Consider the following 17,160-nt stretch of genomic DNA (forward strand, 5'->3'; position numbering starts at 1 on the left):
TAATTAATTTAATTTTAAATGATAAGATTCAATGAGAAATTCAACATTAAAAGAAAAAAAAAAAACCTACAGAACTAATAAAAAAAGATCCCAAATACATGGGCTTCGATGATGAAGCACAACTAGTCTTGGTATAACAAAGCCCTAGAGCATGGGCGTAAGACAACCATTCTCATCTCGGCCAATATTTTTTCTTTTTATTAGGGTTTTTTTAATAAAAAAAAATACAAATGACAGGTTTGTTGTCGCATAAAATATAATATTGTTCCAAGTATAGCTATAACCCGTAACCTTTGGCTAACTAGAGAGACGCATTAACTCATTAAGTTACAGAACAAAAATGTTATTAAATGATTCAATAAATACATTAACATAGTTCACTATGAACAATTAAATTAACCGCATGCATTTAGTTGTTTTTTTAATTGCCTTCAATACCATAACCGGCGGGCGAAAAAAAGATGTTTGAGATTATAGGATGAGATACTTTTCAAAATAAATTCACTCAAAATTTTTTTAAAATATTTTTAACATTAATTCATTAAGATTACATAAAAAATTAATTTATTATTTTTCTAAACCAGAAATAATTTAAAAAAGCACTTAAAGACATAAAATATCTCAAACATGCGAAGCAGCTAGTAAAAGGTCGTGCAGGTGAATCAAATAAATAAACCGCAGATCCATATGGACTTTCCACAAATACATTCTTTCGTCATGATTTGCTAATGTTCAGGTCAGAGACCTTGACTGTCAAGCCAGAATGCTTTAATCATTGATTAATATAAATATCTTGCACCTTTAGTCATGTGGGTCCTCCAGACATGAACTTTTAATTTTAATTTTTCTTTTCACACACACCTCCCTGTTAGAAATATAAATTCAAAATTATTACCTCTTGAACTACATAGAATTGGAGAAGGAGGGTAGGGCATAGCTGCGGGTAGGCCCAGTGACTCAGGAGCTAATTGACAAAAAGAAATATAAAAATAAAAAACTCGGTTCATCTCGTCAAATGCTCTGGTTGACTGCTAATTCAGTTAACTTAGACCTGAATTAATCTATTATTTTTTCAATTTTTTTATTAGTCATTTTGGTTCTTTAAGAATATCTTCTTCTTCTTCTTTTTTTTGTTAAACCCGGGTCCTGACCCGGGCTTGCTCTAGGTTACATTTTACAACTATGGGTAGGGCTATAAAAAGCAAAAAGTATAGAGTAGGTTTAACGTGTATTTTTCACTCTATTGCAACAACATTGACGATGTTTTCTTTTGCCCCCCATTCTTCTAATACCTTCACTATCTCCCATTTGTTTGGTTATAATACATATTTGCCTCTCAAAGTATTTTAAAAAGTATTTAAATATTTTTATTTGTTATTTTAAATTAATATTTTTAGATCATTTTAATAAACTAATATAAAAATAATTTTAAAAAAATAAAAAATATATTATTTTAATAAAAATTAATTTAAAAAACAATTACAACCTCACTCAAAATCAATCTCAATATTAGCACTGCTAGGCATGCTTCGTGAAATGCAAGCCAAAGGGTATAGACTAATCTCAATAGTAGAGCTGTTAGGCATGCTTTGTGGAATGCAAACCAAAGGGTATAGACTAGAGAGAGAGAGAGAGGAACAGGTGCCCAAAAACATGGCAGGAGGAGAGGCTTCCCGTACCATAAAATATCATATACTGTATCAAGAGAGGGACAAAATATATATAATCGTCGGAGGAAACTACAAGGGAAGTCTCTCTCAAAAGTCTATCAGAAAAACATTCAGATGGAAGGAGAGACGTACTCTGGCTCTAGCTGACACATTTAAATATATACAACTGACAAATATGGCAGCAAAATCGATTCACCTACCAGTTTTACCTTTATCTACACAACACTCCATTGCCCATTACCCCATAGAAAAATCTTTAATAAAAGCCAACCTTTTGTTACATCATGGGACCAGAACCTCTCCCTTTGACCAAAACCAAGAAGCAAGTTCTCCATGGAGAAATGAGGCTTGTTGGGTCTGCTTTAGGGGTAGGACCATAGGCTTTCAGCATCGGAACTCCCTGGTGAATCATCAGAAGATAGCGTGTTTATTCTTGGTGGGCTTACTAGCATTCCTCCTGCCATGTCAACGAGCAAATTGGGCATGTTTAAAAATTCTTCCTCGTCGAAAATTTCCTGTCCTGATTGAACATCAGTAGTGATAATAGATGACGAGCTTTCTGTTTCAGGCTGGCCCATTTCAGGGTTTGGCCCACTTTCAAGCTTGGGTGACCTGGCTGATGCTGCACTAGCAGCTGCAGCTCTTATATCACTAGGGGATGCTGAGGCTGGGATTGGATAGGAAAGGATTGATTCCGGGAAATTCAGTGGTGTGTTGGTGCCTTTAAGTGCTAGAGCAGCCACATCATAGGCGGTGGCTGCCATCTCAGGAGTTGGATATGTACCGAGCCATACACGCGTAGTTTTACGTGGTTCCCGGATCTCGGATACCCATTTCCCACTCCGTAACCTAACACCTTTAAAACTCGGGTGTCTTCCGCTTGCGGGCTGAGCCGATGAACCACCCAGTGATCTAATAGGGCGCCTTGGTGATTGGTCACCATGCCTTCCACTCATGGGCTGACTCGAAATCCCAATGGGCAATCGAATAAGCCTCGGTGAATGTTCATCATGCCTTGAACTAAAGGGCTGACCTGAAGATCTGTTCGGAGACGGGATCAGGATTGGAGAGTGCAGTGGTGGTAATTGGTCAGCTTGGGGCTTGGGATTGGCCATATATATAATGAAAGGGATGTGTCTATATGGAAAAATGGCACTAAGGTTCTTGACATATAAGAGAATGAAAGAGATTTTTGTTTATAAGTTTGACGGGAGCTTACTATACAAGTATAGATGAAACAATGGGCTAAACTAAAGCGTGGGGGATTCGCGGGCCTCTCTAAGACCAAAAAAAAAAAAAAAAAAACTTGTGTTGTAATTTCGATAATTAATCATTATATTTCGTCTCTTGCGCAAAAACTTGGCAAAGCTATTTGTGTTCTGTAGCTGGTTAGCTGGGACTTGCCTGGTCTTCATCGACCTAGACACATCCTAAGAAGAACCACCCCACATCGGCTCACTAAGCCCTAGCCCTGTGTTTTCATTTATTTTCTTGGTAGGCATGATGTCCCAGTCCTGTGGCAGAACTATTTAAAATCGCTGTGATTTTGAAACCAGTAGGACCTAGATTCTTTATTGATCGTTTGTCCTTAGTACTGATATGGACCACAGTGTACATCTACATATAATCACCCTGTGATTTATGGCGGTAGTGGTGGTTTATTTGATGACTCTTTCTTCATAGTAGTTAATTTGGTGACCCATCAAAAATTAAAAAAACAAATAAAAATGTTTTTTCATTCCCAGAAAATGTAAAGAAGTCATCGTCTTAAGGCCTTTCCTCACCATAATTTAGTGTTTTTTTGGCACTATAATAGTTTTGTGATTGTCATTTGAAAAAAAAATATTTTAAAAATATAAATAATAGCTTTTTCATAATTAAGATTCTAAGAGAGTAAAATTATTATGGTATGTACTGATTAATAAATATTTTAAATTTATAATAATAATAATAAAATGAAAATCGTACCACATCTCATCACAGAAATAAAAACAAAAGGAATCTAAATCCCCTGATAATGTGAACAAGCTAGGCTTGAAGAGGTCTCGTGGATGGAAGAAAATGTACACAAATTACACTACAATGTCTCAAAAAGTTAGGACAGCCAACAGAAGATAAGATGAAGGGGAAGTTCTAAAATCATTCTACTGCTCCTCTAGTGATGTGGCCCAGCCACAGAACATCCTTGGAAAGATGCTCGTCTAAAAGAGGTTTATTTAAACATGAAGATGAGAGGTTAGTGGTGTATCTGGTCCCCCAACTCTCTATTTTGTTTTTATTGGATCCTTTAACTATTTCTCTCTCTAATATTATCTCTCAACTCTTTATTTTTGTGATTTCAGAGGATTGACTTCGTGGTTAAAGAGGTATACCCTCTTCTTTTACCTCCTAGATTTAAACACCAGAGCCAGCCAGTGTCAAAGAGGAATTTATTTAAGGTTGTCCAAAAAAGACTTTGTCTCAATTAATATGCAAATTAATTTGATGGTACCTTCTATTATATGATTTATGGAAAAAAGAAAAAAAACCAAAGAACATTGAAAATTTTGTTAATAAAGCAAATGAGGTATGATCCAGCACAAATTTCTTGAGCATTTGTTGCAAGGACCACATTAGCACATAGTTAAAAATAGGGGGATGACAATTGAAAAGGAGATAAAATTAGGTGTAGACGGTTAACCCAAAAAGGGAGTGGTCATGCCGACTAGATTAGGATTTGAGCTAAGTTCGTTCTTTTTTTAGAAAATTCTTGAAATGAAGTCAAACTATAGAGATTTTCTCAACATTTATTATTATTATTATTATTATTATTATTATTATTATTTATACTACTTTTATAAAGCAAAGTTCTTTCTGGTGCTGGTCTGCTATATATATATATATATATATATATATTATTTTCTTAATCTCAAAGTTGCCAAAGACGGCTTTTTTCATATCAAGGCCGTTTAATTGAGGATGCACTATCTGGTCAAATCAGAATGCCTAGTCAGAACCAACAAATTGGGTCCCCAAGAAATTAAAATCCAAACTTTTAGTACCAAGAGTTTGTATATGATTAAATTTGGGATAATTTGAAAACCAATTTGAGTTCGAGCGTAAATAGAATCTCAACAAACCATATTTTAAATCCATGAAAACTCAAATCCAAAGTTATTGAAAACAAAGCCTGGTCTAAGCCCGGGTAATTGATTATACAGGTTAATTCATGAATTCAAAATGATATCATTTTATTTTTAAACTTTAAAATAAAACAAACCAAATTTTAACTAGTCAACCAAATCTAATTAAATTTAAACGAATTAACTATTATTTGTATTTTTTTTTTAATTCGGAACAGGTCCGCATCCATGGAAACTCTGCTAGAATTTCCATTCCCTAACCTCTCTAAGAACCCAAATATCCTCGCAACGAAACCCACCAAACCCTTGGAAGTTTCAATCGAACCTCAACCAACAGACTTTGATTTCAGGTAAGAGATTTTGCAAGAATCTAGAGCAACAATTGCAAGAACCTACACCGGAATTGCTTGACTTGGCTAATGAAGGCACCTTAGTGTTGATTGAGAAGAAACGTTTTGGTCCTGTACTTGCCTGGAGGACTGTGTTTGTTGAGCCAGAAGGAATATGGTTGCTGGGTATTAAGCCTGATAATGTAGTAGCTGAGCTATGTAGAAGCTGGAAAGTTTTTCTTTCCTTTTTTCTTTCGATATTTTGATAGCAATGTTTTTGATGGGTTAATTTGTCCTCAATTAACATTGTAACTTTACTTATTTCAGAATCCACTTGCAGAACTGGAATCATGTATGCTTCCAATGAAGGTGAGGTTAGCAAGCAATGAAGATCAGGTGTGCTCTCTGAGTGGAACTGGGTTTTTCAGAGCTTTCAGCTGTAGCATAGTCTTGGGTAAGAGCTAAGAAATTGTTTGGTTTATATTGTTTGCTTGTGAAGTTAAATTACTTAATGTTATGTCCATTTCAGGAGGCCAAACAGCTTTAGCATTGTGTCTACATTTAACCCTTTTCTCATTAGAAATCTCTTCTCATGTCAACCGGCCTTTCGGCAATGAGGTAGTCGATTGACTACTTGCAGAACACTGGAAATCTGTTGAATCTCAAATTTTGAAGTTCCTTAAGAATTGCAGTTTCGCGCTGCTCGAAAAGTGGCTGATGAAATCGGTGCTCAAATAGTCTTGGGGGACAGGCCAGTTGAATTAACCGTATGCACATTTCGATTTGAGAGATTGATCCTTGTGGCCTTTGTTTAAAGGAACATCAGCTTGTATGTAATGTGTTATATAGACAAACAAATTGTTTTTTTCTTTATTTTGTTTTTTCGTTATCGCAGCTTGAATGGGCTTGGAATTCTCTAAAATGGAATGAGAAGATCAGTTTAGTGACTGCAGTTGTTCGCAGAATTACCTCATCATCTCATATATCTAAGAACAATTTCGAGGATATTTCTCTTACTAAGATCAGTCTATACTTCCCCATATATGCTGAAATTCCTGTTCAGATTGTGTTCTTATGATACATGAGCAATTGAAATCTAAATGATCTACCACAAGAGTTTCTTGAATTGGGTTCTGCCTCTAGGGTAGCGCCTGTTCTTGTTGCCCAATAACCAGGAGCCTGAAGCCTGGCTTTCAGGCATTTGCAGCAGTATGCCATTACATTTCCAATTTCCTTGATAATTTTCTCCTTTCTTAGAGTAGCTAATATTGCCTCCCCCTCCCATTGTTCAAAATGTAATGTGTCTGTGAAATCCAAGCCTCGCCTCATTCCGAAAACGTAATCACTTCCATACAAATTATCACCCACAGTATCACTTTCCTGTTTCTATTCTTCATTGCAGGCATATCAAGCAGAGATGATGGAACCTTTCAGCTCTACGAGCTAGTAGCCCAGTTTTTCATATCCATCACCCCTGCAGCCTCTTATGCACGAACGAGACACTGAAAGCATTTTTCATCCGAAAACAACCCAGAAGTTCCTGATATCAGGCTTCAATTTCATGCATAACATATATACGAGAAAACGTTATTTCTGAATTTCCATTGCAGCCATCATGATTTTAGCCTTCTTACCAGTGATATTTCGGTGTTTGTTTAAGATCTTGCATGGTCTCTAAAACGGAGCAAAGCTGTGAACATCAGCGAAAGAGAGGTGGGGGTGATAGGAAAAGGACAAACCAATGGTGTAATATATGCATTAATATAAGATCAGAGAAACCGGCGGTTTCAAGACCTCGCAAGAAGGAGCTCAGGTGGTGATGGGTCTAATGTCTTTGTTGCTGGTCTTGTTAGAGATCCTGTCAGTGGTATTCTGCTGTGGCGATTGTATGAACAAATAAAGGGATTGTTATGGCTTATAGGGATTATCCTTATTAATTATGCAATTCGACTATTCAAATAACTCCTTTTAATATAGGATTATCCTTATTAATTATGCAATTCGATTATTCATATAACTCCTTTTAATATAAGATGTTCAAATTTTTTTAATACTGAATTAATTTGATTTTGATTGGAAGACTTCATGCTTAAAAAATTAATTTTGATGGGGAGAATTCTAATTAGATAAAATGGGGTATGATTTCTTGATTTCAAGAACCCAGGATTGAAGCTTTAGATCATGACTCTTTAGTTTATAATTATTATGAATAAAGAATTTATAAGTTTATAATAATTATCATTAATCTAATTGTTTAAAAATCATAAAATGGAGGTAAAATCAAATAAGAAAAGGCCAAAATAGAGAACCACCATGAGAAAGTTGGGTAAAGTTCACATAGAACCTCTAAATAAATACATAAAAAAAATCTTTAAAAATAAAAAAAATAATCATTTTAGTATAATGAGAAGATTGCGTTTTGTAGCTTATATTTATAGAAATTATTTTGATGTTAATAAAATAATTGTATTTATAATAATGAAATCATTATATTTAACACATCAATATATTCATATAGTTAACTTGAGATCTAATCAATAATCAATCTGTTTCTAATATATATGGATGGATACAATATTGTTGAGTTCCATATGGACCAACTCATTCAATTATTAATTTTAACTCGTCTAAAACAAATAGATATAAGCTTGAGCTTAATTAGGCCAACAAATCCGTCCTCCTAAAGCCCATGGATTGTCTCCTTAATATAGGTGAGTTTGATAATTCTAAACATTCGGCTGTGGTTTTCTCATTACTGATCCGGCATAAAGGCTAGCAGACTAGCTTGTTTATATGAGCTAAGTTCAGGACAACAGCGTCTATGGCTCCGATTTTGTTTTTGTTTTTTTTTTTTGGGACTTAATTATGAATTTTTTTTCAATTATTTATTTAAGAATCTAATTTTATTATAGATAGTAATAAATCTCTTAGTGAGATAAAATACATTGGAGATAATTGTTTGGTAATAAAGTTCGAATTAGTATTAATTGTGAACACCCTTTTCAATAACAATTTATATCTTTTGTTTGAATGATATAAGTTGTTATTGTTTAAATTTTATATAGAATCTTATTATTATTATTGAAGTAATTTTATTGTTTAAGTATGCAACCCTGTTATTAACAAATATATAGTATAATTAATTTTGAAATTTTGCATGTAATGATGGTTCTTCAAGTGTTCTAAATTAGAATGCAATAATTCAAGTGGCGAGGCAAGATTTTTGAATAAGAAATTTATATAGAATTGAGAGTTAATCATTCAATTGACTTATTATGATTCGATGTAAACAATTATGAATCTTGCGTGAACTTTTACAATTTTAGCATGAATTTACTGTAGTTATTTTTAAAAATGGTTAAAATGAAATGTAAGCATATCTTATTATACAACATAAAATTATATTTCCAAATGAACACGGTTGAGAAAAGTCGGTGGCACCATAACTGAGTCCGGTTGATTTCTCAATCTTAGCAACTAATTAGTCCTAATTATAATTATTTTCATTATTAAAAAATGATAATTAATTAAATTATTAAAAGAAATTAGAAATTTTTATATTGTCATAATCCTTACATAGGAATAAAAACCCAAAAAAGAAGAATATAAATGAAAGATTGTGAGATCTTCTAGAGAAAGAACTCTTTTATAAGAATATATTATTTTTGGTAAATTGCATTAAATGTTCTCTTTACACTAGATTTCTCACATTAATTAGGTTCAATTCAGTGGGCTAATGCATCCCTTTATCTTTACACTCTATCAAAACTACTTCTTCTTTTGTCTTTTTAAAAAATATAGTTAAAATTGAATGAAATTTGAAGAGAAAAAAAATTGATTTTCTGTAGAATCGCCCCACTATATATATGCCTTAGGCAAGCACTTGCTCCTCTCTGCTATAAAATCCCCCACTCAGGCCTGGATTTATTCACAGCATAGCTTGTGAAAGAATGGCATCCAGTCAATCTTCCAGTATTATCCAAAATTCCCCCCTCTTAAAAATCAAAATCTTAGTTGTAGATGATGATTCTACATCTCTTTCAATTGTTTCAGCAATGCTGAAAACATGTAGTTACAAAGGTATATGATGGAGATCTTATTGCTTAGCAAGTCTTTCTAAAATCACGTTCTATGGATTAATGTTCTTATGGTCTCTATCAATGGTTCCTTCACTAAATCCAAGAAGTTTATGCCATTGTCATCTATAATTTAGCAATAAAGTTTTTCTCTATCCCAGTAAATACATAAACAAAGGATTCAACTTTTTTCCTTTGTATTTAAGGTTTTTTTTAATGTTCTTAAATTAATTTTCTCCTATTTTTTTCTCAATCTCATTTATTTATTTATTATTTTTTAAATGAATTAAATCTCTCTTCTTCTTTTTTTTGCTAATATCATATGTCCATCATCATATAATAAGGCTTTATATGCATTTTTTTTTTAACTTCTACAATACAAAGGATCCTTTTCCATTTAAGTCATCTTTTGATCCAATATCTATATCTTTTTTTCTATATCATTAACAAATCAAAATTCATAGTTCTTATAGTCAATTTTTTTAATCGATGTTTCTCCTCTGTTCGTAATGGATCTTTCCTTTTCTACTCAATGAAGCTAAGACATTGATTTTTATTTATTTATTTACTCTTTATTATTACCCTTGTATTATTTCCTCATGTTTTCTGTTAAATCTCATACTTCTATTGTTTATTTTTCTCATACTTGTATTATTAATTAATTTTATATTTTCAACACTTACAAAATTATTTTTAATGAAATTCAACACTTCTACAAATGTTACTAATTGGACGATTTGTCTTTGCATGTATCGTTTTTTGGCCATTAAATTTCAAACAGTACATATGTAGTTATGGTTGTCATACTCATTCTACTCTTGTTTTGTAGATCCTACAAGTGAAAATTTACCCTTAACCTTCTTAATCCCCCCCCCCCCACCAAATAAATAAATAAGGTCAATAATCATGATTTCCTTGTTTTATAATAATTTTTTTTAATAAAAACTCAACCTTTTCTTTCCCCTGTCTTCTAAATTGAAGCATGAAACTAAACTCTTTAATTATCCCTTAAAATAATTTGATCTCTTTCAATGCATGCAAGCCTTAATTTTTTATTTTCTTAAACCTTTAGCATTTCTAGTATCATTTATAATTATTCTTATGATGTTGTCTTGTTTATTGACAGAAAATCGCAAGCTAGAACTTACCGTTGTCTCAGTTAAGAACCCATTTGATGCTCTATCAACTCTTCGACTGAAAAAGGGTGTATTTGACTTGGTTGTCACCGACCTCCATATGCCTGAGATGAATGGCATGGAGCTACAACACCAAGTGGATGAAGAATTCAAGCTTCCTGTGATTAGTAAGTGCATTTTTACCCCCCCCCACCCCACCTCACCAAAAAATATATATATATAGACATTAACCCTGACTTGGATTAATGTTAGATTTGTAATGTAATAATATAAAATATTGTTTAAAAAGATTGAGACTTTGTTCATAAAAGTGTATCAATGAGAACAAACAATGAAGAATTTAAACCATAATTATAAAACCTTGACGTGTTAACATATTTATTTAAAATTTAAACTAGTCTAAATTAAAAGAAAAATATATTAAGATATTATCTAAATCAACTCAAAGTTAAATCTAGTCAAAACACAATCTTTAACCTATTAATTTTTTTTTAAAATCACAACGACATCATTTTGATTTTTTTTAAAAAAGTTTTTTAGGGTCAATCTGAACTGACCTTTTTGATCTATGATTCGAGCTTTATTTGGATTAAGTTTTATAATTATGATTTGAACTACATATCTTTTCTCTTTCATTCTTTTATTTTTATTATTGTGTTTTGACAATAGTTATCAAACATAGCCTAGCATTGTAAGTTGATTTGATGACTCTAAGTTTGATCCAAGTTATTTTTTATACCATTTTTAAAATTAACTTCATCAAACTTGAATTATTTGAAGGATCAATTTATGATTTAATCGATTCAATTAAATCTAGATAAAATCTAGCTACAGCTTAATTTTAAAGATTTTTTTTAATTCTTATAGAAAATAATGTCATTATATTTTTTTGAATTGAGATGACATTTTAAAATAAATTCAGGCTGACTTGATATCAAAGTTCACCTAATAAATCATGATTGGTGCTTTGGAGGCCAGTTCAGATCCCGAGCTGAGTCTTATAAGTATGGTTTTTACAACATCCTGCATCTCATTAGTTACCATATAAATCACAAATTGTTTAGTGCAAAGTTCCTCACTTTTCAAATAGAGTTTCCTTTACTTTATGGATCTTGACACTAGGTTTTCTATATTCTTTTTTATCGATGCTTTTTTAATTTCTTCTATTGCAGTAATGTCATCAGATGATAGTGAAAAGGTCATATTAAGAGCTTTAGAAGGTGGTGCTGCGTTTTATATAGTGAAACCAATTAACAAGGATGATCTCAAGAATGTATGGCAATATGCAGTTGCAACTAAAAGAGGTAAGTGCTCCCTTTCAATAAAGGAAATAGGAGGCAGTCAAGAATCATCGTCTTCGACATTATTTGATCAGAAAATATCTGTTGACGAAGTGAATTCTGCAAAATCTACCAATAACAAAATATGCAATGAAAAAGATAGAAAAAATAAAAACAGGAAGAGGACAAAGGAAGATCAAGAAGTAGATAGCCAGCTTGCCCCAAAAAGGCCTAAGGTGCTCTGGACAAGTTCACTTCACAGTCGGTTTTTGCAAGCTATAAACCACATAGGGCTAGACAGTAAGCAAAATCTTCTTGAAGCCCCCCCCCTTTTTTTTTTTTTACTTACCAAATTGATTTTTGATGGTGATCTTTCTATGTTCAAAATTATTTAGAGGCTGTTCCAAAAAGAATTCTTGAATTCATGAGCGTGCCAGGGCTGTCAAGAGAAAATGTTGCCAGCCACTTACAGGTTTGTATTTATCTAGAGTACTATTTTTGCATGTTTTACCCTTAATCATGCTTCTCCATTAATTTAACTAAGCTATAAGACTTCTAAATTATATATTAGTCATTTTATTTAAGATTCTAGTTGTGTACAATATATGTTGTAATTAGGATACGGTTCATTATCATTAGAAAATTGAAAAATACCAATGTGATATTCTATTGGTAAGTAAATACCACATTGCTACACATCACTAATTTTTTTTTTCAGGGATTTATTATTTATCAACATTATAACTTATCAATGAAAAAATCGATAAAATATTAGTACCAAAAAAATAAAATATAGATTTTAAATTTTATTGGCCTTATATTAGTAATTAAATTATTGATGAGAATTTTTTATGCATGTATTAAAATAATTTTTTTATTTTTAAAAAATATTTTTAAAATTAGTATATCAAAATGATCTAAAACATATAAAAAATAATATTTCATAAAAAAATAAATTTTTTAACATCACAATTTGTACCGCTTTTTCAAACTTTTTTTATGGCTTTTTCTTATTCTTTAATGAGTCTGTTGCAAAATTAAAATTGTCAACAGATTTTTAATTAATTTTTATTTTATTTTTTATTTTATCCATAATTTTATTAATAATTACTGATGAAGCTAAAAAATTATTGATGAAAATTCTTCATCGCAATTTTTATCGGAAATTAGGGATGAAATGTTTTTTTAATTTAACTAAGCTATAAGACTTCTAAGTACAATATATGTTGTAATTAGGATACCATTCATTATCATTAGAAAATTGAAAAATACCAATGTGATATTCTATTGGTAAGTAAATACCACATTGCTACACATTACTAATTTTTTTTTTTCAAGGGTTTATTATCTGTCAACATTATAAGTTATCAATGGAAAAATTGATAAAATATTAGCACCAAAGAAATAAAATGCAGCTTTTAAATTTTGTTGGCATTATATTAATAATTAAATTATTGATGAGATATTTCATCGTTTATTTTATCGGTACAATCTAAATATTATTTCAACTCTAAAACTTCTTACTCTATTTATTAGTGTTTATTTAGGAGTATAGTTGTGGTTGTTTTTTTTTAAAAAAAAAATTATGCTGAAATGCATTAAAATAATTTTTTTATTTTTTAAAAAATATTTTTAAAATCAACATATCAAAACGATCCAAAATATATAAAAAAAAAATTAAAATCAAGGTTTGTACAATGTTTCTAAACTTTTTTTTATTGCTTCTTTTTTATTTTTTGATGAGTCTGTCGTAAAATTAAAATCATCAATAAAATTTTAATTTATTTTTATTTTATTGATAATTTTATTAGTAATTACTGATGAAGCAGCATCATTGTTTCTGTAAAAAACTATTGATGAAAATTCTTCATCTCAATTTTTATTGGAAATTAGGGATGAAATGTTTGTCACCGGCGATTTCGTTGTTGTTTTTCAATTTTCTACTAGTGTTTTACTTCTTGATTAATTAGTTAATTAAAACGTCACATCGCGTAAGCGTCGAGGATTAAACAATATATACCTCTTGAATGATCAGCTATATATAAATCGAAATTGAACCAACATCATCATCAATTAATTATAATTTTATGCAATGGCAATAATTTGTTCATTGACGCAATATACTCACATTCCGCAGAAGTATCGTATCTTCCTAAAAAAGGTTGCAGAAAGAGGTACCAGTTCATCAAAGAACTTGTCAGGACGGGTTCTTAAGTCAAACTTTGCATCTAGCCAACCCTCATTGATGCTCAAAAATTTCCAGCAAGAGTATTCACAATTTTCAAGACAGCGACAAGTATTAAGAGCATCTGTTCAAGCAGGTTTTGGAGGGAATACCATTCCAACTCCTGATGGTGGTTCCAATTTTGGGAGCTTGCACTCTCCAAAAAAGCAAGCTCCAAACAACTCCGCACTTCAATCACCATACAAGCAGTCTCGTTCATGTGGCAATCCAACAGGGTTTCAGCAGCTAACATTTGGCAATGCCAATCAAGCCAATAAAAAAAGATCAGGTTTGGAATCGAATAATAATACAGGAACAATCCCTCCCTCTCGTGAAAGTGTCCCTATTGGCCTCACCCGCGGCAAAAGCCCAACGCAAAGATACCAACCACAAAATCAAGGAAGATCAAATCTTCAGAGTTTTGATAGCTCAGAACATAACAAATTTGGTTCCATTGGAGTTCAAGCTACCAACTACAGGTCAAGAGTCGGGAATGTTGGAAACAACAACAATTCCTCGAATACCAATAGTAATTATGCTGGAATTCGAGTGAATACCGATGGACAACTCATTGGAGCAGGCCAAATGCAAGTCAGCAAGGATGAGCTATCAAATGGTTTTGGTAATTGTGGCTTGATGAATTGGACTCACAATGGCAACATGAATGCTGCATCATCGAGCTATTTGGCTCAAAGAGGGTCTTTTCCTGCTAGTATTGAGAGTGCAAACCAATTCTCACCAACATTATTCACTAGTGCTTATCAAGGGAATGCTCCTATGCTGCCGCCAAGGCCACGGCCACCGCCACAACAACTTGGTCTTGGGAATGGAGGGCAAAATGACTTTGCATTTGGCCTAATGAACAATAGTCCTCCTATCTTCGGTGGAAATTACAATCAGCAGCAACAATACGGTCAAGGTGAACTAAATTTTAGCGATATGCTTTTGGAGCCTACCAGCAATTTTACTGCTTATCAGGTATACGAAGATCTTTGTTTTTTATCCCTTCTTTGTTTCTTAGCAACAAAATATTTTATTAAATTTTCAACTCATTCTTACTTTTTATGCAGCCACAAGGTGTTGATCAAGTGAGCACTCCCTTGCATGACCTCTTGCATCCAGACTTCCTTAACTCACTTCATATTGATGACAATACTCCTTGGAATGAACAACCTTCTAGCCAGGTATGGACATGTCCTAATGATATACGTAGAACGATAAATGCTTATGAAAGGCTTATATATATCGATCATTCCTATTTTGTGTAGGTTCAAAGTGGAGAAGAAGCTATGAATCCCTTCTTCGGAGGCAATACCAGTTCAATGGACGGGTATTTTCCTAACTTTAATCAGGCAAGTGTACGACATACCGACATCCCTGCTCTAATACTTTCAATAGTATTTACAATATCCAACAATTAACCTTTTACTTAAATCCATATATATGTTTTGCAGCAAAAAGAAAATGGTGACCTCATGGATTCTGAGCCCAGTAGCCTTTATCCAGATGACGATGAACAAACAGGGAATCAGGCATGTCAACAACAACAACAACAAACATAAACACATGCACATACGAAAACATGCATCCAGGCACATATATAACTTCACGGCTCTCCTAATAAGTTTTTATTTTGAATATTTCAGGTTTGGGATGATGATTTCTTGGAATCTTTATTTGGAAATGAGTCCCTCCCAGTGGATTAGCAACCATGCAAGTATCGAGAAATCTTATAGTAATCAATAACATCCTATTATTCAAAATCTATAACTCATTAAAAGTAATAAAAATATTTAGAATCTCCCTCTTATTCTCGTGTCTATTTTTCTTTTTTAAAAAAATATTTAAAAATATTTTTTTCAAAGTCAGAATTATAAATAATCTGGTTTTAGATGAGTGGATTTCTAGTTTGATTCTGTGTGGCTGTGACTTCGCCATTGTTGTTGCAATTTCTATGCAAAGACTTTGTTTACTTTCTAGTGTTTGTTTTCATATCTAGTGAATAAGCGAGTGTGCTTGTTGGAATTCTGTGTGGTATGAATGTTTTTAAACTCCTTTATCTAGTTATTGAATACCTTACATATATATATATATAATCCGTGACATATATATATATATATATATATAATCCGTGGCTGGCAACAGTTACATGTTCATGTAAAGGGGGTGCTTGGCTGGTCCAATCGCGGGCAAAAATGAAGGAGACACTCCCAGAAGCCCACGGAAGGCCGACTAGAGACGCACATTTTTTAGATATATAAATATTTCTATCTCAACCGAGCAATTTGTTTTTTCTCACTTAAAAAAAGTATATATGTTATGCAGCCTGAACTATAACCCAAGACTTCTCAATCATAATTATATTTCTTATAAAAAAGGAATGGCTAGACTTTTATATCTTCTTGGCAAGCGATAGCATGCATGGAAGAGGAAACAGAGCCTTTGATCATAAGTCCACTCTCGCCATTCTTAATTCTCTCCAAAATTTAAAATCTAATTCCATTCTCATCAACTTTCCTTCTTCAACCTCAATTTCGAAAAATGTAGCCGTTTGAAAAATCTTTGTGGCTAGTTTAACTCTAGACATGATGGCTATCTTATATTTAACATACGACAATGAAAATCTTAATTGGATTTCTTCTTCAAGAGCAAGAAAGATCTAGAGAATCTTTGAATTCTTTTCATTAGATTTTATTTAGATTTTGAGAATGATTTCTTGTCGTTGTGCAGCTTGCAAGTATTTGAGAAGGAGATGTCCTTCAGATTGCATTTTCTCGCCTTATTTTCCTTCTAATAATCCTCGAAGATTTGCTTGCTTTCCCAGAATTCATGGTGCCAGTAATGTTGCAAAATGCTCCAGGCATTGTTGATCTTTGACAAATCATATCCATCACAACTGTTTTCATTCCTTTTAGTGCTTAAACTAAAATATAATTCGTTAATTAACTACAAGTAGTTTCATTATCATTTGCACTCAAGCCATACAGGAGAGAATAAAATAGGGAAAAGCTATCTTCACGCACCATATTTAAGAATGCAGTTTGTCCCAAATGAGTTTACTGAGAAATCTTAGCTATTTAATGATGATTTTTTTAAAATAAAAAACATAACAATATAATCTATCCCTTTTTTTCTCTCTTTATTCTATGATAAAAAAAATATTTTTGAGCAACTTAGAGTTGGAAACTCTGTTTCAATCTTACTAAAAAGAATTAAAAAGATAATTTTTGAAATATAACCTGCATGACAAAAACTTAGTCGTCAATGAACTTATTTCTAAAAAAATAGCATTAGTCTTTTGAAGAACAGTATTGTTGATTACA

The 17,160-nt window shown here is 32.2% G+C and overlaps 2 protein-coding genes and 1 long non-coding RNA gene across 3 annotated transcripts; 2 read left to right on the forward strand and 1 right to left on the reverse strand.

Moving 5' to 3' along the window:
• Positions 1–1,636: 1,636 nt before the first annotated feature.
• Positions 1,637–2,888, reverse strand: LOC105137551 (ethylene-responsive transcription factor ERF027-like). The gene has a single exon (XM_011043332.1). The coding sequence runs from the start codon at positions 2,783–2,785 to the stop codon at positions 2,033–2,035; it is 753 nt and encodes a 250-aa protein (XP_011041634.1). The 5' UTR covers positions 2,786–2,888; the 3' UTR covers positions 1,637–2,032.
• Positions 2,889–5,058: 2,170 nt separating this feature from the next.
• On the forward strand, positions 5,059–7,065 carry LOC105137552 (uncharacterized). Its single transcript, XR_844615.1, has 3 exons — positions 5,059–5,142; positions 5,449–5,575; positions 6,569–7,065. It is a non-coding gene; the product is annotated as an uncharacterized LOC105137552 (long non-coding RNA).
• A 2,006-nt stretch (positions 7,066–9,071) lies between these two features.
• On the forward strand, positions 9,072–15,258 carry LOC105137553 (two-component response regulator ARR1). The gene is made up of 7 exons (XM_011043333.1): positions 9,072–9,201; positions 10,324–10,500; positions 11,506–11,913; positions 12,009–12,085; positions 13,751–14,815; positions 14,908–15,021; positions 15,106–15,258. The coding sequence occupies exons 1-7, from the start codon at positions 9,072–9,074 to the stop codon at positions 15,256–15,258; spliced, it is 2,124 nt and encodes a 707-aa protein (XP_011041635.1).
• The last annotated feature ends 1,902 nt before the right edge of the window (positions 15,259–17,160 follow it).

Source organism: Populus euphratica, unplaced genomic scaffold (genome assembly GCF_000495115.2).
Source record: "Populus euphratica unplaced genomic scaffold, PopEup_1.0 scaffold149.1, whole genome shotgun sequence".
Taxonomy (NCBI): domain Eukaryota; kingdom Viridiplantae; phylum Streptophyta; class Magnoliopsida; order Malpighiales; family Salicaceae; genus Populus; species Populus euphratica.